Source organism: Lemur catta, chromosome 18, assembly GCF_020740605.2.
Source record: "Lemur catta isolate mLemCat1 chromosome 18, mLemCat1.pri, whole genome shotgun sequence".
NCBI classification, from domain to species: Eukaryota; Metazoa; Chordata; class Mammalia; order Primates; family Lemuridae; genus Lemur; species Lemur catta.
The window spans coordinates 39,245,664-39,268,981 of NC_059145.1; the positions used below are offsets into that span (position 1 = coordinate 39,245,664).

Genomic DNA, 23,318 nt, shown 5'->3' on the forward strand with positions numbered 1-23,318 from the left:
TTGCACTTCTTTGGGAACCTCATTATTCCAGAATAAGGCTTTGAGTTTCAAGTTGTCACATTAGGGATATAATTTGACCCTGTAGCTGCTATACCAAAGAAGGGGTTCAGTATCCATCTTGTGTGCTAAAGAGTAGATAGGTAAATTATAAGAGATTTTCCTGACTTTGTTCATGCACCTTCTTTACCTGATATAGTCTTACAGCCAGAAGACAGAGCATCTTTCCATATTCTAAGTAACCCCTGCCTTTTGGTAATTTGTGTTGAAGTCAGAGAATGAATAGTGCTTCTAAAATACATCTCAAATAACAGTACCATTTGAATGATTGTCATACTGTGCACTTTGTAGGCATTGACTTAAAATAACCCTGTGTAAGGTAAGTATTAGAATCCCCATTTTAGAAATCATCCCTGACACTGAGATGACCAAGGTGGCGTGGGAGGTTAAATTTGGGCCTCTCATCCACCATGATCTATGCACAACTTTTCCAAGTTAATACAGGGTTGGCAAGAACCTATAGCTGCATATCTTTTGGTTATTTTCAAGTCACTCTTGAGCCATTTGAAATACCAGTAACCCACGGGGGGGAGGTCATGCTAAGGGCCCATGAGCAAGGTAGAAAGAGAACATGTGGACCCTTGGCCAGTTGCTGCCCCAGAATGGGGACCCTTTCAGTAATCTAGGGTCAGAATCATCTGCCAGCCTGTAGGGAGCCTGCATGGTGGGGCAGGTTGGTACCATTGTAGAGCCACTCTGTATTCTGGATCCTTTGCTCCTCCAAAGCCCTTACTAGCGCCCCACTTCCAGAGGAGTTGAGCAACACTTTCGATGGGACTGAGAAAAGCTGGTGGTTCTATGTTTAAGGGAAGGAGGTTAAAGTTTGCCTTTCTCTGTGGTTTTAAAACTAATGGTATTCAATTAAATATTGAGCATTCCTCTGAAGCAACACAGGAATAGTGTTTGCAATTTAACTAGGGCTCTTGGAGAGTCTTCAGGATAGAATTATGTATCTCTCCAAATTCTGTGCATTTTTCTTCTTTCAGAAAACATCCCAGAAAAATGGACCCCAGAAGTCAAGCATTTCTGTCCCAATGTGCCCATCATCCTGGTTGGGAACAAGAAGGATCTTCGGAATGATGAGCATACAAGGCGGGAGCTAGCCAAAATGAAGCAGGCATGGTCTGGGGCAGGGCTGTGTCTTCTTCCTGCAGCATTCTTGAACCAGGGCCCCAAGATTAAAGATTGGAGGAGCTTAGCAGAAGCCTTCACAGGCCAGGTTTTAGAGGCATAAAAGCCCATCTCTGTCCACCTGGCTCTCACTGACAGGAATCTGCACAGAGGATCCTTAAAACCCCTTGGTCTGCGAGATAGAATGTCTCTTATGAGGTAGTCCTGTGCCCCCAAGGACTGCCAGCCTGACAAGGAACCATCCCAGCAGTAGTCAATGTTTCAGATACAGGAACTCTATCAGATTCTTGATTTCTTTCTCCAGTTATTACCTTGGTACATGTGAAGCCAAAGATAAATTAGTGGCAGTTGAAAGATCTCTTCCTGAAGGCAATGAGTCCAGACAGAAAACCCTAATTCCTTTATAAAAGTTATGAGGGAAGTGGCATCTTGGCTTCTCAAAAGCCAGGTGGCCTAATGGCGGGACTTCCTCACTGCTGCAGGAGTGTTGAGGTCTTCATTGTTGAGACTTGAAATCAGGTTCTCTTACTGAGGTTTCTCTGTCCAAATGTCAAGGGCAGGCTTTATTTCCTTCCTCAAGCATTTAGTCCTCTGTGAAGCTAACAAAGACCCAAGAGCTTGCCCTGGATCAGTAGCGCCAGTAATTTTGCCCTTGATACCTTCCTTAACCTTCCAGGGTGCCTCTGACCTCTTCCCTATTTTTCTCTACTTCCCAGAAAAGGTCATGCTTAATAGATAACTTTATATTTGAGGGTGGGAGGTAATCAGTGCATATTAGTTTCAGAATTTCATAAAACAGAGCTCAAATCTGGGAGTTTGGCAGCTTTTAAAAGAAGTCTTTTAGCTGAATTTGAATACACCTATTTCCTATATGTATATAACACTATTTGAAAGCAGTTTTTTCTCTTTGCTAGGAGCCTGTAAAACCTGAGGAAGGCAGAGATATGGCGAACAGAATTGGCGCTTTTGGGTACATGGAGTGTTCAGCAAAGACCAAAGATGGAGTGAGGGAGGTTTTTGAAATGGCTACGAGAGCTGCTCTGCAAGCCAGACGTGGAAAGAAAAAATCTGGGTGCCTTGTCTTGTGAAACCTTGCTGCAAGCACAGCCCTTATGCGGTTAATTTTGAAGTGCTGTTTATTAATCTTAGTGTATGATGACTGGCCTTTTTCATTTATCTATAATTTACCTAAGATTACAAATCAGAAGTCATCTTGCTACCAGTATTTAGAAGCCAACCATGATTATTAATGATGTCCAACCCGTCTGGCCCGCCAGGGTCCTTCTGACACTGCTCTAACACCCCTTTTCTGCACTCCCACCTGACACACCAGGCGCTAATTCAAGGAATTTCTTAATAACTTCTTGCTTCTTTCTAGAAAGAGAAACAGTTGGTAACTTTTGTGAATTAGGCTGTAACTACTTTATAACTAACATGTCCTGCCTATCATCTGTCAGCTGCAAGGTACTCTGGTGAGTCACCACTTCAGAGCTTTACTCCTTAACAGATTTCATTGGCATAGCTCTGGGGTGAGCAGCCAGTTTTTTGAAAATGTGCCCAGCCAGAAAGGCCCAAGTCCATGCAGCTGTGGCAGAGTTACAGTTCTGTGGTTTCATGTTAGTTACCTTATAGTTACTGTGTAATTAGTGCCACTTAATGTATGTTACCAAAAATAAATATATCTACCCCCAGACTAGATGTAGTATTTTTTGTATAATTGGATTTCCTAATACTGATATTTGTCATCCCCGAAGAAAGTGTATTGGTTTTTTAAAAAAGAAAGTGTATTTGGAAATAAAGTCAGATGGAAAATTCATTTTTAAAATTCCCGTTTTGTCACTTTCTCTGATAAAAGATGGCCACATCACCCCTTTTCAGCCCCACATGTCCCAGTACCCCTCTCTAGAGCTGGGCTAATAGGAATTGGTTTCACGCCTGAGGCAATTAGACACTTTGGAAGGTGGCATAACCTGTCTTACCTGGACTGCAGCATCTAGCTCTAATTCACAGTCCTCCTTTCTTCTCACTGTATCCAGGTTCCCTCCCAGAGGAGCCACCAGTTGTCATGTGCGGCACTCAGTTTCTCTCTTCTCCTCCAGCTGACTAAACTTTTTCTGTACCAGTTAATTTTTCCAACTACTAATAGAATAAAGGCAGTTTTCTAAACTTCTGTATCCTGGTGTTTGTGTTGCTCTCTCCAGGGCTGGGGGCAGGAGGATGGAAGGACTCAGCCCTCCTGGCCTAGCTGACCCTGGAGAGATTCCTTCAGGGTGCTAGGTACCAGCTTGGGCCCCACCCCCCACTCACCCAGCACTAACCACCTCCTGTGCCACATTCAAGGAATGCAGCCTGTTGAGATGAAGGGTCATTCTGCAGCCGGGTTTCCTTGGCCCTGGCGCGCTTTTGGGCTCCACTCCAGGAGGCTCGGGCAGTGCCTCCTGGGCACTATGCTATTAGAAAACCTGCTTAAGGGCAGTGCCGCTCTCGGGGCAGAGAGGCAGGAGGGAGACCTAAGGGCTGGAGTCCTGGCCATGCCCAGCCAGTGTCCTAGGCTGGAGCCCACACCTTAATTGAGGAAGCTTTGGAAAAGAATCCAGGGTTCACTCCCCAACAAGGGCCCGGCCCTTGGCGGGGTAACCCAGAAGGCTGCCGCCTGGCTGGCGCTAAATTGACTGTGCCTGACCTGACGTGTCCGCGGCTCCTCCCGGCTTGGGTGGAGCCCGCGTTCCACCCTGGCGCACTCCCCCGCTTGTGCCCAGGCTGAGGGAGGGGCCAAGCCCTCCGGGGAGGGAGAAGGCCGGATGAGGCGGGACCCTTAGATCCGGAAAAGTGCCTGCTTCACGTGACCTTGCCGCGGAGCAGTTAAAAGGAGGCACCGCCTGGGCCACTTAGCTGCTCTGGGCCGAAGTTCTTCCCTTGCTTCTCGGACGCCCACAGCATGTGTGCTACTCGGCTAGCGGCGGCGACCCAGTCCGTGTACGCCTTCTCGGCGCGCCCGCTGGCTGGCGGGGAGCCTGTGAGCCTGGGCTCCCTGCGGGGCAAGGTGCTGCTCATCGAGAATGTGGCGTCCCTCTGAGGCACCACGAGCCGGGACTACACCCAGATGAATGAGCTGCAGCGGCGCCTCGGGCCCCGGGGCCTGGTCGTGCTGGGCTTCCCGTGCAACCAGTTTGGGCATCAGGTGTGCCAGGCGGGGTGGGGCGAGGGTGGGCGTGCAGTCGTGGTCGGGGGCGCAGGCGGGTCGTGCGCCCGGCCGGGCAGCCGTGGCACCGTGCGCTGAGAGGCGGGCCACCGGCTGGCTCCCCTTCCCGTACTCCTAGCGGCTGGAATTCCGGTCCGCCCTGGGCTTGTGCAAAGAGGACAACATCCTGGTGACTCATCGAAAAACTCCCTTGTTTGTGGTTAGAATGTTTTCCTCCCCTCGCTGCCCCGAGACCTAGCTGCTCTTCTCTCCCGTAGGAGAACGCCAAGAACGAAGAGATCCTGAATTCTCTCAAGTACGTCCGACCCGGCGGCGGGTTCGAGCCCAATTTCACCCTCTTCGAGAAGTGCGAGGTGAATGGTGCGCATGCGCACCCGCTCTTTGCCTTCCTTCGGGAAGCCCTGCCAGCGCCCAGCGACGACGCCACTGCGCTCATGACTGACCCCAAGTTCATCATCTGGTCTCCAGTGTGCCGCAACGACATTGCGTGGAATTTTGAGAAGTTCCTGGTGGGTCCTGACGGTGTGCCCGTGCGCAGGTACAGCCGTCGCTTTCCGACCATAGACATCGAGCCAGACATTGAAGCCCTGCTGTCCTAGGGCACCCTTCCTACCCCCGCTGCCTGGCAGTAGTAGCAGCACTGCTCTCTGGGGGGTTTCATTCTTGATGGTGTTCCCTCTAAACCTGTATGGAGGAACACCTGATGTCCGGGAAAATCCCCCGAGATGGGCGCTGGTGCTGTCCCTCCCTGCCTCCCCTCTGCCAGACCAAGGCGAGCTTCCTCATTAATAAAGTGCTGAGTGTCAACAGAACTGTGTGTATGTCGTGTGTCAGTATCTACTGGGGGTGGGATGGGAGCTTAGTCCCCTCTTCTCCCTTATCCTAGCCAAGTTTGAACTTCCTGTCCTTTTGTCTGCAGCGTGTGGGATCCACTCTTTCCTATGTGGGAAATCTGGCTCCTATCCCTGGGTTTCTCCCTCTGCCAGGACATGTGATAGAGTCATCCCAAAGCTCTGTTACAACAAAGTTCTTACTCCTTAAAAGAAGACAAAAGGCAAGGATTGACGCCTAACCCAAATAGTAGGCCTCTCCTTGCTGAGTATTTGCTGGTCATTGAAATGACCTTCACAAAATAATACGGGCCCCACTCATTATTTGGAGTCTGCAGCCTCTCCAAGTGTTAGGCCCACACAAGCCCATTTTACACAGTTGGAAACTGACGCAATGTTGCAAGTTCTTTCCCATTACTTTGCTACATCTCTATATATTGCTATCCAGTGCTTATATCTGCTCTGATGCTGTTCTTATCAGTCGCTGCCTTTCATGTATTCAGTGAGAAGACTGTTCAATTTAATTGGCCCTTCAGACTATGCCCTGCCCAGCACTTAAATGCAACTGTGCATTCAGGCCCGGGATGGGGGCATATCTTAGAAGCCAGCTGCTGCTTCTGGAGCACCACTTAGGTCCAACCTCTCCATCTGTTGGCCCTGATGCCAATAATCTTTCAAGACAGACCTGGAGCCATTTCCTATCACAGTGCAGGGGACTCTCCAGGGCTTGGATGCAGCTTCTGCTTGGGCATACAGGAACCCAGACACATGTTGGCAGTGTCACTCACCCAGTCCAGAATGTGGGCCAGAAGTTCTGGGGTCCCCACGTTTGTGCTCAATTTCGAGGCTCAAGGCCTTTTCCTATGTCTGAAACAACTCACAACTTTTCCTCTGGCCCTAAGCAGAGATCTTAGCTGCCACCCTCTGTGTGCCCCTAGGTTACTAAGGGATGGAGGGCCCCCTGCCCCTGCTCTGGCTCCCTCATCAAAACTCCTGCACAGGGCTTACCTCCCTCTGATTACAAGGCCTCTTCACCTTAGCATTTTTTTTTTTTTTTTTTTTTTTTGAGATAGTCTCACTCTGTTACCCAGGTAGATGATGGGTAGAGTGCAGTGGCATCATCCTAGCTCCAACTCCTAGGCTCAAGTGATCCTTCTGCCCTGGCCTCCTGAGTAGCTGAAATTACAGGTGTGAGACAGGACACCTGGCTAATTTTTCTATTTTTAGTAGAGACAGGGTCTCACTCAGGCTGGTCTCCAACTCCTGTGCTCAAGCAATCTTCCTGCCTTGGCCTCCCAGAATGCTAGGATTATAGGCATGAGCCACCTCGCCTGGCCCATCTCAGCTTTTTTTCCTTCCCATTTTGTTTTTATATACATAATTTTTTTTAACAGTAAAGTATTTCATTGTCACACCTCAGCTTTTGAGTCCTGCTTGAGGTGATGCAGGTAGAACTGTCCACTCCTTTGGGTCCTACTCTACCTGTGTTCCTCCTCTCAGAACTCTTGGGAGTCTCAATTGCATCTGTGAAGTGATGATTGCTTTGCCAGAAGTTGACTCTAGCCATCCCAGGGCCCACAGGACCTGGTATATGGTATTCATCAGCAAATATTGGTTTATTGTAAGAACTTTCTACTCAAATGGGGCCAGGACTTCTTGAGGATCATTTGTAGACTTCAAATCTGACTTCTGAATGAGAGTAGCAACCTGCACATGTGGGTAAATCTGGGTGTGCCCAGGCCACCTGTGACCCCCTATGCCCCACATCTCTCTTTCCTAAAAGCACTTTGCTCACTTACCACAACATTCAATTCAGTCCTGTACTATGTGCTCTGCTGGGTGCCTCAGGAAAGCAGAAGGACAATATAAAATTACTAAAAAAGTATGTTTAGTTCTACTAGGTAGTACAGGGTGCTTTGAAAATAGAGGACCTATGGCTGGGTACAGTGGTTCACACCTGTAATCCTATAGCACTTTGGAAGGCTGAGGAGGGAGGATCACCAGCAGGCCGGGAATTCAAGACCAGCCTGAGCAACATAGCAAGATCCTATCTCTACGAAAAATAGAAAAATTAGCCACACTTGGTGGTACGCACATAAAAGTCCAGCTACTCTGAAGGCTGAGGCAGGAGAATCACTTGAGCCCAGGAGTTAGAGGTTGCTGTGAGCTACACTACAGCCTAGGGAACAGAGCAAGACCCTGTCTCAAAAAAAAAAAAAAAAAAAAAGACAGTGGCTTGGCCAAGGGAATAGTAGCCATGGGACAGGATGAGGTCACCTGGGAAAAGTGGCAAGAAAAGATCAGGGGGCCTAGTCCTGAGGCCTATGGGTTCACAATCCTTTCATGTTAAGATGTTAAATGGCAAAGAGGTGTAGCTGGGAAGGAGCAAGGATGGAGTCAAATACCCAAGGGAAGTGACATTTCATAAAAAATGGTCAGCTGGGACAAGTGCTTGTGGACTGAGTTCTCAGCTAATGCAGTCTCAGGGGAGCAGCTGCAACTGAAGTTAGATAGGCAATCTGGGATGTACCATGTCCTATTCTAGGAGCGGAATGCACAATGCCCAAAAATCACTTGGATGCTTGTGAAAACATATGTTCCATGGCCCACGTCCACAGATGCTGAATTGGAAAGTCTAGGGATCTAGAGTCCTCTCAGTGATGTGTCATTTAGACTCATGAGGAGAGACTTCCCACTCCAACTCTCCCCTTTCCTGTACAGCGTCAGTGTGGCCTAAACCATGCTCTCTCTTCAGGATAAGAACTGAGAACTTTCCAAACTCTTCCCTCCCCAGGCTGCCTAGTGACTCACCCTTCACCCCTTGTCCACTTTTTTTCCTCTCAGTTTATGCCGTGGGCTGCCAGTGAAGGGAACCTCAACTGTTTTATTTCTTTTTCTTCCTTTTTTTAAATAAGAGGTAAAAGCAAGAAAGGGAACTTCCGAACTCCTAATGTGGCTGATTCTGGCTGGGGAACATTCCTCCTCAGACTTCAAGCTGCCTGCCTCCCTCAACTGAAAATCCTTTCCAGCCGGGCATGGTGGCTCACGCCTGTAATCCTAGCACTCTGGGAGGCTGAGGCGGGCAGATCGTTTCAGCTCAGGAGTTCGAGACCAGCTTGAGCAAGAGCGAGACCCCATCTCTACTAAAAATAGAAAGAAATTAGCTGGACAACTAAAAATATATAGAAAAAATTAGCCGGGCATGGTGGCGCATGCCTGTAGTCCCAGCTACCCGGGAGGCTGAGGCAGGAGGATCGCTTGAGCCCAGGAGTTTGAGGTTGCTGTGAGCTAGGCTAACGCCACCGCACTCTAGCCTGGGCAACAGAGCAAGACTCTGTCTCAAAAAAAAAAAGAAAATCCTTTCCAACTGTCTCTTCTTCAGGAAGACTCATAATAAAGTCAGTTAAGACGTCAATATCTTCCCCCAACACACATAGCCACACATACACATTTTTATCATTCAACCATGTACCTGCTACTGGTTCTGACCTGCACTCACCACATCCCATTGTAAATTGGCAGCTCAAATGAAGAGTAGGAATCATATTCAACCTGCCTGAGGTCCTGACTTTAGGTAGAAATGGCTGCAGGACAGTGTTTGCTCTGGGAACCACACAGCAGCATCTAGGCCACACACCTTCTTTCTGAGAAGGGGATGGGCCCTACTGTTACTCAACTAGGTTCATAAGCTTCCATTTTAGCAGTTCTTGCAGAACTGCTTTTTGGGTTTTTTTTTTAAACATTAATCTGATAAAATTAGATCTGGCACTTCTTGCACAATTAGATCTTGGTCAAATGACTTCCTTATTCTGACTCAATGTAGTCCTATAAACAACGTTTACAGCAAGCTTATTTTCAGAGAAACATTCCTGGCCTGATCAGTTTAATAAATCTCTTAAATTTTAAGTTGTGGATAATACTGAGTAAAAAATACTAGCTAAAGATTTCCCTAAGAGAACACAGTGTGGATTTACACAGAGCAGGCCATGATCTTTGTTAGAGTATTCTGAATTTGGCATGTTTTTATTATTACACTCACCAAATAGGCTGGAAGAGCATGTTTTCACACACAGGCATGACATACCTGGGCTGTCACTAAAATAAACCCCAATTCCAGTTGGCCACACAAATTACTGAATATCTGCCTCACATGTCAGGCACTGACTGATTGGGAGCAGAGGGCACAAATGAGAGCAGTCCTGCCCAGGGAGTGAGGTCTCATAGGCCCTGTGCTGGGATGGCATCATTCTCACTGCCTCTCAGAGTGGTTGGGTACAGGTCAGATACATTGCTGACCTCTACCTGACAGCCATTCCTGAGTCCTTCCTCCTGGCTGCCTGGCAGAATCTGCTTTCCTAGCCAGCCTTACCTGTTGTAAAAGTAGGGGAAGGTGACCTGATCTTGGCTGCAAAGAAATTCAGAAGTTCCTGGGAAAGCCCCCATCATCCAAGGGAGCAGAAGGTAGTTTCCTTCCTCCCTTCTCACTGGTGGGTATTGTTGAGGGTACCCAGAATGCTGGCACCAAGGCAGCTATCTTGGAGTCTTTTTTTTTTTACCTTGGAGTCTTAAAGGGAAAGAAGGCCAAGAGGGCCCCAGAGAAGCAAACTCTGAGCCCTGACATCCTTCCAATTTAACCTTCCCCAGAATTCAACTTCAGATTTGTCCTGTGAAAAAACAAAAACAAGAACCACCAAATGGGTAGGACATTTTCTGCTGGGGATTCTGTTAGTTGCATCTGGAAGCACTGAGACTGACATGATGTGACAGTAGTTTGTTGGGCAAGGGACCAGCAGCCTTTCTATCATTTATCCTGAAGACAGAGACCCACCCTTAGGGCCCCTCCCAAGTCCAGTGTAGTTGTGGCCCTCGAGACTAGGGTAGGAGACCACAAAGCAGGCCCACTTGATCCATATGCCTAGAGCCTGAGCAGTGTCCAAGAGCATTGGCAGCCCACCCTGAGTGGTGTCCTACAGTTCTGCAGATCACTTGGCACCACAGGGAAGTAAGTGGAAGGGATCTGAATCTCTCTGGAGAGAAAGCATCTGTTACCCCATCCTCCTTTGTCTCCAGAATGTGCCTCTGTGTGTATGTGTGTGCACATACATGTATGTTTGTGAATCTAAAGATCTGGTTCCCTGAGTATCCTTTACAGACCTCATCATACATCCCCAAAGGCCAAGGGGAATAGTAAACATGGATTTGCTCTCTATACCAATTGCTTAAGTTTCCCTCCCAGTGAAGTGGCTACAAGTATGAGCCTCCATGTTCCTGTAGCATGTTTATCACATAACACACAACACTATTAAATATGTAACCATTCTCCATCCCCAACTATACTACAAACCCCTGGAGGTTAGGGACTGTGAGCACATAATAGATACTTGAGTACTATTAGTTAAATGAAAGAATGACTAGTATCGGGATAATTCTTTCATTAATTTATGGAAGAAATGTCTACTGAGAATTTGTGCTGTGCAAAGGGCAAACAACACATATAAATTAACATCTGAATACTTGTTCATGGTTGAGATTTTTTTTAATTTCAGAATATTACAGGAGTACAAATGTTTTGCTTACATGGATTGTTTTTGCACTGCCTGAGTTAAAGTTGTAAGTCTGCCCATCACCCAGAGAGTATACATTGTACCCATTAGGTATAATTTCACCCATCCCTTCCTCCTCCATGGTTAAGATTTTGACTGTAATAGAATTAGAAGAAGAGGAAAAGACTGGCCACACCATGGCCCAGGGTGCCACACCTTTCCTACCCAAACGGGGCTGGCCACCATCACAGTGGCATAACCAGAATGGAATCTGTCCATCAGCACAACTCTGCAACATAAGAAAAATGATCCTACTTCCTCTCTGTGAGATGCATTCAGTTTTTTGCCTCTATCACCTTCCCAAGTAACCTAATCCTTCTATAACAGGTTAGAAATCACTGGAGAAGACATTTAATTCTTCTGAAGTGTACTTATAGAGGCTTTTTCTTTTTCACACTCCCCTGGACAGGTTAAGGAGGCACAGGCAGGAAGGAACCAACAATATTTCTTCCTTGCTTTCACCTCCAATTAAAAGATGTCTAGGCTGGGCATGATGGCTCATGTCTATAATCCTAGCACTTGGGAGGCTGTGGCAGGAGGATTGCTAGAGGCCATGAGTTCGAGACCAGCCTAGGTAACACAGAGACACCCTGTCTCTACAAAAAAAAAGAAAAAAATATCCAGGCATGGTGGCACACCTGTAGTCCTAGCTACTCAGGAAGCGGAGACAGGAGGATCATTTGAGCTCAGGAGTTCAAGGCTGCAGTGAGCTATGATTGTGCCACTGCACTCCAGCTTGTGTCCCTAAAAGAAAGAAAGAAAAGAAAAGAAAAAAGATGTCCAATATTTGTGAATACTGCCATGTGTGTTCTGTGCTCTGTGACTGCTGGCAATGTGTGGACCAAGGGTAACTTGCAAAGGCCAAGTCTAGTCTGGTGTAGAGAAAACTTTAGTACCAGCCAAGGCAAAAATTTTATGATTTGGAACCAAATAAAGCTTAAAGTTCATATAGTCAGGCATCATGAATCCTCAATTAGACCATTGTTAATGAAAGTTTGGCACTTGTTCCCGAGGCCACATCAGAAGAAGAGGACAAGTGGTTTGAGGAGAAGAAAAGAGGAGTTTATTAATTTGCCAGCAAATGAGGAGGTTGGCAGACTCCCATCTCAAAGTACCAACGTCCTGCTTCTGAACAGAAGTACAGAGCTTTTAAATGTTCTGATCAATCCCATCTTTGGCTAAGATGGTCTGGTGACCTCCACCCAGACAATTCCCTTGAGATATCTCCTGTGGCACAAAGAACAAAAGATACTCTCCTGCCCCTCATGACCACTGGCCTGAGGTAGGGATGTAGGTTTTAGTTCTCACAAAGGGTGAGGGGGTTCTGAAGAGACAGAAAACATTTTTACCCCTTTTTAGGACATTTTCTCTGTTACATCATCACAGTCCAAGATTAAGCAATATGTGACCAATAAGCCAGGCCTGTTCCCTCTATCTCACTTCCTGCTTTTCTTGGCCAAAGAATAACCAGACACAACAAAAGCAAAGCAAGTGTGAAACAAAGTTTACAGAGGAAGAGCAAGATAGGTTTACACAGCAAGGGCAAGATATATTTGCTACAGACTACGAATGGGCCCCCTGTCATAACAAGAGGCTCTGGTAATGAATGGTCTGGAGTCTTGTTTTACAGTGTCTGGATTAGGCCCTGATCATGGTTCAGATGTCATCACTGAACCACTTTGATGGACAGTTAACCACAGGATAATTAGCCTTAGGTTACTCTAGGTCTCTTTGTAGATCCTATTGTGCCTGGGCTGCTCGGGCCCCAGGGTTGGGGAATTCCAGCATTGTTTTATAGATTGGCAGGGTTCTTCTTTCTCTCCAGGTGTGGCAGTTGCTTGGGGCAGGATTAAGGTGGGGGAGCACCAAGATAGGAGTGGGGAATTGGGGGGGGCACCTTTGTCCTTCTTCCCCTGGTGGGGCAATTGCTTAAGGCAGCATCAAGGCAAGGCACCTGCTTTTGTCCCTAGGAGAGTCAGAGATCCCTTGCTATCTACCTAACCCTTTCTCTTCTGTTCTTGTGGCCCAAACTCTCCTGGCAATGTATGAATTGTCCATTTCTGGGACCTGGGTGCCCTACTAGGCCTACACTGCTCCCTAGGGTGAAGTTGTTCAATAGAGAACACAGCCCTGGGCCTAAGATGTCTCCTGTGCTGAATCACTCACTCTTGTCATTTCCTCTCAAGCCCCTAGGTCACTCCAACAGCCGGAACACACAAGCACATGCTCATTTGTTTCTAGTTCTCCATTTAAAAAAAATGCTTTTTAAACAAGCAAATTCCCTAACAAAGTAAGGACATTGGAAATAATGATGATCTTCTTACTATGAAGTTCACTTTATTTATTTATTTTTATTTCAGCATATTATGGGGGTACAAAAGTTTATGTTACGTATATTGTCCTTGCCCCCCCCAAGTTCACTTTATTCCTCAAATTTTAACTACTAGCACTTTGTAATCTTAATTTTTAAGGAACTACTAATAATTAGTGCACTATTTTACAGCCATTTAATAGCACTGAAAAGTTCCTGGCTTAAAAATATTTTCCAAATTTTTCATTTTTTATAATTAGGTTTTGTCCCCTTTTCTGTAGTGCTGAGACTTGTCCTACTTGTCCTCCTTAAGCCATAAATGGTACAGGAGAAACTGCTAAAAAAAGAAGAGGGAAACAGACACCCTCTAATGTAGGTTCTGAACTAATGTCAGTAATCAACTTTGTTTTGGCATAAATAACAGGAGTAAAGGTAATATTTCTTTCTCATTTGATAACATTTTTAACAGTTTCAAAGAACTTTCATAGAAGGGGACTTGTCTTGTTAGGGTTGGTTTCCCAGATCTAGAATCATCATCACATGGTGGCAACTCATCTGTAGAAGATTAATTGCTATGTGGTTATTTAAGGTGGTTTTTTCATTTTTTATTTTTGTTTTTTTTTGAGACAGAGTCTCACTCTATCACCTTTGGTAGAGTGCAGCCTCGAACTCCTGGGTTCAAGTGATCCTCCTGTCTCAGCCTTGAAGGTAGGTGGAACTACAGGTGCTTGCCACTAACACCTGGCTAATTTTAGTAGAGACGGGATCTTGCTCTTGCTCAGGCTGGTCTCAAACTCCTGAGCTCAAGCGATGCTCCCACCTAGGCCTCCCAGAGTGCAAGGATTACAGGGATGAGCCACCATGCTCGGCCTATTTAAGGCAGTTTTAGTTTTAATTCCACATTTACTCTCTCTCTTTTTTTTTTTTTTTGGTAACTGTTGCTATTAGAGGGTTATTCCTCTGCTATCTACCCAAACTGCCAAGAAGCCTCTGTTATCAGATTGTGTATTACGGAAGTCTCAGGGAGGGCAAATTAATTTTAATTAGCCAAAACCCAACATAAAAATAGTAAATCTGTTCAAATGACCTATCATACCTTTCCTGGGCTAGTTCCCCTTCCTCCACTCCCAACACTGAACCTGGCTTATCCGTTTCTCCTCTTCTTCCTCAGAGCCACTTCCCCAGTGAGAAGTTCCTAATGGGTTTCTGTCTAGGTTGCACCACTGTGGGTGTAAAGCACTCTCAGCCATTTTGTCTCTGCTCCAAAACTTGGTACAATGCCTGCCTGCCTTTTAAGGCAGGACATGTGGTCCCTCTGGCCTCCTATCTAGTTTTAGATCCCCTGAGGCTCTTGTAGTCTTGCCCAGCTCAACTGCCCTAACCCCCACTCTTTGATCCGGTACTGCCTGTTCTGGAAATTCTCTTCTGATCCCTCTAGTCTCCCTCCTCTAATGTGCACCCTCATCTCCATGCTGCCAACATTTTCTTCAAGAACACCCTCAAATGCTACTCAAGTCAAAGACTTTCATTTACAGCTGGGGTTGTGCCTGACATTTTTACAGCCTTTGGTTCATTCCCTTTAATGGCACTTACCACACACTGCTTGTCACTGGGGTTATTTTTGAAAGCTCTCTTCTCATCTACTAGATTGTATGAGGATAGGAACCTGGTCTTATGAACCTTATTTTTCTCTAAGGGCAGGAACTGTTAGACATCTAGGCCACTCCTTGCTCTGGGCTTTCCCCTTCAGGAGGGGAGGGCTGTGTGTCAGCTATGATAACACCACTGCACTCTACCCAGGGAGACAGAGTGAGACTGTCTCAAAAAAAAAAAAAAAATGTGGGGGTGTGTGGGGTCGAGTGAAAAACACAGTGTTCAGGACATTATATCTTGTTCCAGTAACAATTAAGAAGATGCCTGGGCACCTAAAGTGGAGTACACATCTGGACTTCTCCTTTGACTTCTGCTATCACCCTTCTCTGGCTGGTTGTCTCCCTGAAAAAGCAAGAAGCTCAGTGTGGAGTGCTGATGGAATCTTGCCGTAGGCCAGATGATTCTGGCGTTGGGGTTGTTTAAGGCGATTATTAATGACGAGACCACGCCGTCCAGTCTCAAGGTGTTGGTGCAGCTGGAAATCCCCGTAGGGCCACCGGGGCAGGAACCCCCAATACCACGTTTGGGCAGCTGACTCGCCTAAGGTCTTCAGCTGAATTGTAGGGGTTAAAATGAGAAAATCTAGGTAACAGGGCTTCTTGCATCTGGCCTGCGTTTATTTAGGACCAGAATAACCCCGATGGAGGAGTGAGGTGCCCGAAAAAGTCATGGGGCCTAATGTCTGACTCCTGACATTGCCAGGCAGAACAGAACTTCGGAGTTGTGGTGGGCGCCACCCAGAGCAGAGAAAGGTGTGCCCGACAGCCGCAGGGCAGTCGGGCTGCGGGGAGCGGGTACAAAGCGCAGCTGGCAGGGCGGGAGGAAGTGCCGGCTCCTCCTCCTCCCCGCACGACAGTCTACCGCAGGCCTCCCTCCCCACGCCACACGAGGAGGAGAGAAAATGCGCGTGGGGGCAGGGAGTAAAAGCTAGACCGGCAGGCGCTCGAGGCAGCCGCGCGAAGAGGGGTGGGGCGCGCGCACGGGCGTGCGTGCGTGCGTGCGTGCGTAGGCGCGGCCCATAGCCCGCTGTGCGCGGGGCGGATGTCCGGGCCGGCTAGGTCGGGGCGGTGGACGAGATGGCGGAAGGTCGGGACTGTGGAGAGCGGCCGGATGCGGAGACCCAGAAGTCCGAGGTCGGGGCTTTGATGAGGACCACGCTCCAGCGGGGAGCGCAGTGGTGAGCAGCGGGCCCGCCACTCCGACGCGCGGTGCTGGGGGCCGGGGATCTGGCCCTGAGGCCAGGCCCCTTTTTCTCGCTTTGGGTAGGGGCCGGCGGGGGTGGTGTCTGGTGACGAGTGGCTTGACACCTGCCTCTCAGGAGACGAACCTCAGGATCAGCTCTGGGAAAGCACGGGTGGGGGAGGGGGTCGTCTCGGCCCATTCTGAGCCCCAGGAAGCAGGCCTGGTGGGGGCTAGGGCTGCAGGATGTGGAGAAGGGGAGTGAGGGTGGGGAGAGCCCTTTACAACTGAGGACCTACTTTGTACCCTTGGGCGAAGACCTCGGTTCCTTACAGTTAAAAGCACGGTAGCTCACCGCCCTCAGTGGGTTGAAGTGAAGATCAGAAGTACATATTTTGTAACTTGTAAACTGTTGAACAGATGTCAAGGTCAGAAGCTGAACAAATGTCTGAAAGCCTTAGATTATTTTGGTAGGAAGTGTCAAAAATATTTGTGGCAGCAGTTTCTCAGAGTGGGAGGGGAGGATAGCCTACATCTTGGAGTTAGAAGATTTAAAAGTCCAGGATTTGGAAAAGCAAGGCTGAGATATGAGGCTTGTTAATAAATTGTTTAGTAGAAGAGGCAATACTTTCCACTAGTAGATTGACTATTGTGTGGGAGTAGAAAACTAGGCCTTAGGCTTTACGTTGAATATGATTGAGCGATATCCATCTTTAAGGAACCTTTGTGGTGTTGATCTACAGAGTAATTGAACAGGAAAGAGAAACACTGGGGTTAGGACGAATTCAGATATGGGTTTATGGTGTTCATCTTGAGCTAGCCAAGCTGTGAAAGACAGGGCAAGCAGAGGTACTTTTGCAGTTATCCTGCATAGGGGTAACAAAGAATACTCAGCAGAAGCAGAGAAGTTTAAGATAGACTAAAATCACATAGTGAAATTGTATGGAAATTATTCCTCAAGGGATTTAGAGGGAAGATAGCATTTTATTGATTTGGATGTATTTATAGATTCCTGTGGCCTCTGGGAAACTGCCTGATCTCCTCTCACATTGTTGGTTATAAAATTATAAAAAAACAACCAGTATAATTGTTCTTTGTTGCCCCGGAGAGATTTTCCCCTCCTTCTGTCTTAATTGTGAAACAGCTGAGTGATAGTTTTAAAATGTAATCAGATTTGCTTATATTTAAGTGTAAAAAGCAGTAAGTTGAATGTGAAGCACAACTTAATGCTTTTTGACAAGATGCTCATACCTAGGCAGTATTGTTTGTATATTTGTGTGTATATATGTGTACACACATGTACGTGTGTACATTTTTGTATATCTCATTTGGTCCTCAAAGAAAAACTGAAACGGTTGGTGTTACTATCCCATTTTTAGAAAGAAAATTAGTTTAATACTGGTTATGTCAAGCAAAGCAGTATAACCAAAACTGTCTGCCTGGACAAGGACCTCTATAAAGAACATTATGAAATCAACGACTTGTTCATTAGCAAACATGATTTTACCCACAGAAAGACTCCATTTAAGTAAGCATTTTGAAACCAGTTATTTTCTTCCTTTTATTTATTCACTGTTTCAGCAATCATTTCACTTAATGGATGCCTGCCCTGGGCCAGGCCCTCTGTGCCATGTAGGGCCTGGCCCCTGCTCCTGCTCTGGTGAGTGTGTTTTTAGTGAGGATTATGTGTTCCCCAAGTGAAAAGACCATAAAAAGGATTAAGGCAGCTGCTGCAGAAACTTTTTTTATTTTAAGGGACAGGGTGTTGCTATGTTGCCCAGGCTGGTCTCGAACTCCTGGGCTCAAGCTATCCTCCTGCCTCAGCCTCCTGAGTGGCTGAGACTACAGGTGTGAGTCATTGCACCTGGCTGGAAACTTATAACCTCAAATTTTTGCTACAGTAAATTTTTGTCTCTCTCTAGGTATCTTATTGACAGCCGATGGTTCAAGCAGTGGAAGAAGTATGTGGGCTTTGACAGCTGGGATATGTACAATGTGGGTGAACATAACCTGTTTCCTGGCCCTATAGACAACTCTGGACTCTTTTCAGGTGCAGTAAATGTTGCTTTTCTAGCTAAATGTTCACCTGGGTAGTGGCCCTAGGTCATGTGTATCTATAACATGGACATTGTGAGCCTGACTTTCTTAGTGTGAGGAAGTATCCAAGTATCCTCAATTTGCATCTATAGCAGAAGACTTTACAGACTCTTAGGGAGCAGTTAAGCTGCTTTTCTTCTGAAATTAACTGCTTCTGACAAGAGCATGCTTCTAACATTTTAAATGTTTTTCTTTGCAAATTAGTTCTGCTAGAGATTTCAGATTTTAGATGAATATGTGGACTGGAAAGCAATAAGATATCTTTTTTTTTTTTACTTTTTTTTTTTTTTTTTATCCGGAGCCACACCCAAGAGGCCTTGAGCAGGTGGACTCCAATAAGATATCATTTTGAAGTTGCATCTGAAATTTGGGAACCGGAATTTTTTTTTTTTTTTTTTGAGGCAGAGTCTCCCTTTGTTGCCCCAGGTAGGGTGCAGTGGCGTCATTATAGCTCACAGCAACCTCAAACTCCTCGGCTCAAGTGATCCTCCTGCCTCAGCCTCCCGAGTAGCTGGGACTACAGGCACATGCTTTGATGCCAAGCTAATTTTTCTATTTTTAGTAGAGATGCTTTTGCTCAGGTTGGCCTCGAACTTCTGAGCTCAAGCAATCTTCCCACCTTGGCCTCCCAGAGTGCTAGGATTATAGTCCAGAGCCACTGCACCTGGCTTTTTTTTTTTTTTTTGAGACAGGTTCTGCCAGAGCTAGAGTGCAGTGGAGGGATTCATAGCTCACTGAGGCCTCAAACTCCTGGGATCAAATGATCCTCCTGCCTCAGCATCCTGAGTAGCTGGGACTATAGGCACATGCCACCATGCCTGGCTAATTTTTTTTTTTGTATTTTTTGTAGAGATGGGGTCTTACTATATTGCCCAGGCTGGTCATGAACTTCTGATCTCAAGTGATCCTCCTGCCTCAGCCTCCCAAGTGCTGAGATTACAGGTGTGAGCCACCATGGCCCGGACTTTTTTTTATTCTTTCAACTCTAATCCCATGACAGGTTACCAGAATCTTTTGTTACCTTTAGAGTGGGACAAATTTTAGACCTGTCAGTGTTCATCAAGAATTCCTGTGATGGCTATGTTTATCATAGAAATAGTGTAAGAAGAGGTGGAAGGTCAGTAGACAAGAGTTATGACCACAGTTAGCTTCCAGTGTTAACTTTGGGAAAAGTGATAATATGACACACCAAGGCTTGGCTTGTACACCTTGAGGAACTGAGATGACAGTTTTTCCCAGGCTTTGTTCTGCCTGACTTTAGATTTCGTTATAGTCAGGACAGTGGTGATTTGTTGAATGTGTCCAGAATCAGGGCAGTAGGAAGGCAAAAAAGGCATGAGACTTGATCCATGTACCAGACACTAACCTGGCTATTTTTAAAAATGAGCAGTACTTCAGCTCAGACTTTGTTGTAGGAGAGGTATAAAATGTCTAAATGACATAAACAATGTCATTTACTTTGTTTCCAGATGTAGGTTGGATGGTGGTACTATAAAATGAAGTTGCCCCAAGGAATTGTTGCATCATGTTCACATTTTGTCCTTTTTGAAATGGAGAATTCTTAAGGTTTTAAATCTAGGCATACTTCCTTTTATTGTGCTTCACTTTATTGCGTATTGCAGCTACTGTGCTTTTACAAAATGGTTTATGACAACCCTGCATCAAGCAAGTATGTTGGTGCCATTTTTCCAACAGCCTGTGCTCACTTTTTGTGTCACATTTTGCTAATTCTCATACTTTTTCAGACTTTTTCATTATTTATATGTCTATTATGGTAATCTGTGATCAGTGTTTTTTGATGTTTATTATTGTTATGGTTTTGGGGTACTGTGAACCATGCCTGTATAAGATGGTATACTTAACTGATAAATATTTGTTTTCTGACTGCCCCACCAACCAGCTGTTCCCTTGTCCCTCTCCTCCTTGAGCCTCACTGTTCCTTGAGACAGTGATACTGCAATTAGGCCAATTAATAACTCTACAGTGGTCTCTAAGTGTTCAAGTGAAAGGAAGAGTCACATATCTCTCACTTTAAATCAAAAGCTAGAAATGATTAAGCTTAGGGAGGAAGGTATCTCAAAAGTTGAGACAGGTTGAAAGCTAGGCCTCTTGAGCCAGTTAGCCAAATTGTGAATGCAAAGGAAATGTTCTTGAAGGAAATAAAAAGTGTTAACTCCAGCAAGTACATGGATGTTTTATTTAAGAAATTACCACAGCCACCCCAACCTTCATCAACTACCACACTGATCTGATCAGTCAGTAGCCATCAACATCAAGGCAAGACCCTCCACTAGCAAAAAGATTATGACTCACTGAAGCCTCAAATGATCCTTAGCATTTTTTAACAATAAGTACATATTAATAATTAAGGTATGTACATTGCTGTGTTTTTGTTTTTTGTTTTTGCTTTTTTTGGTGAGACAGGGTCTGTGGCTCTGTTGCCCAGACCAGAATGCAGTGTCATGATCATGGTTCACTGCAACCTCAAATTCCTAGGCTCATGTGATCCTCTTTGCTCAGCCTCCTGAGTAATTAAGACCACAAGTACACACTACCACACCAGACTAATTTTAAACATTTTTGTAGAGATGAGGATCTCTCTGTGTTGCTCAGGCTGATCTCAAACTCTTGGCCTCAAGTGATCCCCCGACTCGGCCTCTCACAGTGCTGAGATTACAGGTGTCAGCCACTGTGCCTGGCACGATTCATTTTTTTAGACATAGTGCTATTGCACACTTAATAGACTATAGTGTAAACATAACTTTTTTATGTACTAGGAAACAAATTTGTGTGAATTGCTTTATTGGAATATTTATTTCGGTAGAATAGAGCTGAACGTATCTTTGAGGTATGCCTGTAGTAATATTAATAGTAATAAAAATCCTCCAGTGGACTCTGTGGTCTTTTTGCATAATGTTCAGCTAAGAGCAAGCATTCCTTCTGTGATCCCCCAATTTCATGTCACTGGGCTTTGGCTTGAAATGTCAGCTGTGTGCTTGGGAAGTGAGAAGCACATTCAGAGTAGAACATTGACAGTGCAGGAATGACCAGTCTCTGGCAAATGAAGTTCATCCCAATAATTTTTTTTTACAAGTGTGAAACGAAGTTTATTGAGACAGGATAAAATAGGTTGACACAGAGCAAGAGCAAGATACATTTGCCACAGATGAGAACAGACCTCCTGTTGTAACAAGGGACCTCACCCAATTATTCTTAGGCTGTCAGTCATCTACCAGTCTCAACCTGGCTGCCTTATGCCTAAGATCATGAGAGTGCATTGGAAAAGACTCTTGAAAGTATGGGAAGGAGAGGGAAGAACATATCCTTGCTGATGCTTTCTGCAGACCACCCTTTCTCTCATTTCCATCCATACCCCTATTATGTATCAGATGGAATCCTTGTGGCACAGCAAACTGTGCTCTCATTTCCCTCCATAGTTGCCTCTTTGTTGAAGAAATTTGTAGAGGATACATCCTCATTTCATAACCTCTGTTTGATTTTTATCATGATGCTCTTGGACTGATCCAGTTTTGAGTGAAAATAGTGAACTGCATTGAAAACTCCGTTAAATTTCCAGTACTTGTCATGTAGTGTCATAAGAATGACATGTTTGGGTGAATTGTCAGTGAGCCACAGAGGGGAAGGAGCTTTGTAGAACTGATATACTTGGGCTTGATGAGACTAAAAGCTGTTGGTTTCTTCTGGACATTTAAGGATTTCTACCTGCTGTATGGCATGGTATGAGCGGGAAGATCTGCATGATGCTTAGTATTAGAAATGAAGAAAATGTATTCCCCAAGTAAGACAACAAATGAATAACTTTTATGAGTTTTAATGTGCAAATCAGAAAACTTTGGAGGTTAGGTATCAATTTTTTATGGAAGCTCCTATCTCAAGCAGACTCATAAGTACTACCCCTGGACTGTCCTGTTCCTGAACAGAAAAGGTTTGATCTGTCAATGTTAATAATCATGGCAGGCTGGGCGTGGTGGCTCACGCCTGTAATCCTAGCACTCTGGGAGACTGAGGCGGGTGGATTGCTCGAGGTCAGGAGTTCGAGACCAGCCTGAGCAAGAGTGAGACCCCCGTCTCTACTAAAAATAGAAATAAATTATCTGGCCAACTAAAAATATATATAGAAAAAATTAGCTGAGCATGGTGGCACATGCCTGTAGTCCCAGCTACTCGGGAGGCTGAGGCAGTAGGATCACTTAAGCCCAGGAGTTTGAGGTTGCTGTGAGGTAGGCTGACGCCACAGCACTTACTCTAGCCCGGGCAACAAAGTGAGACTCTGTCTCCAAAAAAAAAAAAAAAAATCATGGCAGAGCTGCTGTGGAAGGTGGTTGGCTCACCAATGAGGAGGATTCATCTTGGTATTTTTTGAAATTTTATTTTCAATTACATTAAAATACAAACAAAATTTACCATCTTAACTTTTTTTTTTTTTTTTTTTGAGACAGTCTCACTCTTTTGCCCAGGGCTAGAGTGCCATGGCGTCAGCCTAGCTCACAGCAACCTCAAACTCGTGGGGTCAAGTGATCCTCCTGCCTCAGCCTCCCGAGTAGCTGGGACTACAGGCATGCGCCACCATGCTCAGCTAATTTTTCTATATATTTTTAGTTGTCCAGCTAATTTCTTTCTGTTTTTTAGTAGAAACGAGGTCTCGCTCTTGCTCAGGCTGGTCTTCAACTCCTAACCTTGAGCGATCTGCCTGCCTCGGCCTCCCAGAGTGCTAGGATTACAGGTGGGAGCCACCACACCCGGCCTTATCATTTTTAAGTGTACAGTTCTGTAGTGCTTTTTTTCTTGAGACAGAGTGTCGCTCTGCCTCCGGGGCTAGAGTGCTGTGGTGTCAGCCTGGCTCACAGCAACTTCACACTCCTGGGCTCAAGCTATTCTTCTGCCTCAGCCTCCTGAGGAGCTGGCACTATAGGCACACACCACCATGCCTGGCTAATTTTTTCTGTTTTTAGTAGAGACGGGATCTCGCTCTTGCTGGTCTTGAACTCCTGACCTCAGGTGATCCTCCCACCTTGGCCTCCCAGAGTGCTAGGATTACAAGTGTGAGCCACTGTGCCCAGCCTGTAGTGTTAAGTGTATTCATATTGTTGTGCATCCAATCTGCAGGACTTTTTCATCTTTCAAAACTGAAACTCCATACCCATTACCCGCTATCACCAAGCCCTTGGCAACTACCATTTCTACTTTGTTTCTATTTTGACTACTCTAGATACCTCATATAAATGGAATCGTAT

General features: G+C 45.8%; 3 protein-coding genes across 5 annotated transcripts in view; all 3 read left to right on the forward strand.

Annotated features, from left to right (window-relative positions):
* Positions 1-3,354, forward strand: part of RHOA (ras homolog family member A) — a 51,317-nt gene extending 47,963 nt beyond the window's left edge. Inside the window, exons 5-6 of the mRNA XM_045530239.1 lie at positions 1,044-1,174; positions 2,103-3,354. Of these exons, the coding sequence (XP_045386195.1) occupies positions 1,044-1,174; positions 2,103-2,276 (305 nt within the window). The 3' untranslated portion in view covers positions 2,277-3,354. The remainder of the gene's footprint in view (positions 1-1,043; positions 1,175-2,102) is intronic.
* Positions 3,355-4,027: 673 nt separating this feature from the next.
* Positions 4,028-5,202, forward strand: GPX1 (glutathione peroxidase 1). Its single transcript, XM_045530238.1, has 2 exons — positions 4,028-4,369; positions 4,648-5,202. The coding sequence occupies exons 1-2, from the start codon at positions 4,127-4,129 to the stop codon at positions 4,987-4,989; spliced, it is 585 nt and encodes a 194-aa protein (XP_045386194.1). The 5' UTR covers positions 4,028-4,126; the 3' UTR covers positions 4,990-5,202.
* A 10,582-nt stretch (positions 5,203-15,784) lies between these two features.
* Positions 15,785-23,318, forward strand: part of USP4 (ubiquitin specific peptidase 4) — a 44,092-nt gene continuing 36,558 nt past the window's right edge. For 2 of the 3 annotated variants that reach the window (XM_045530242.1, XM_045530243.1), the window contains exons 1-2: positions 15,804-15,964; positions 17,889-18,016. In XM_045530242.1, the coding sequence (XP_045386198.1) occupies positions 15,864-15,964; positions 17,889-18,016 (229 nt within the window). In that variant the 5' untranslated portion in view covers positions 15,804-15,863. Of the gene's footprint in view, positions 15,965-17,888; positions 18,017-23,318 lie in introns of all 3 variants that reach the window. The other variant, XM_045530241.1, reaches the window with a different exon arrangement.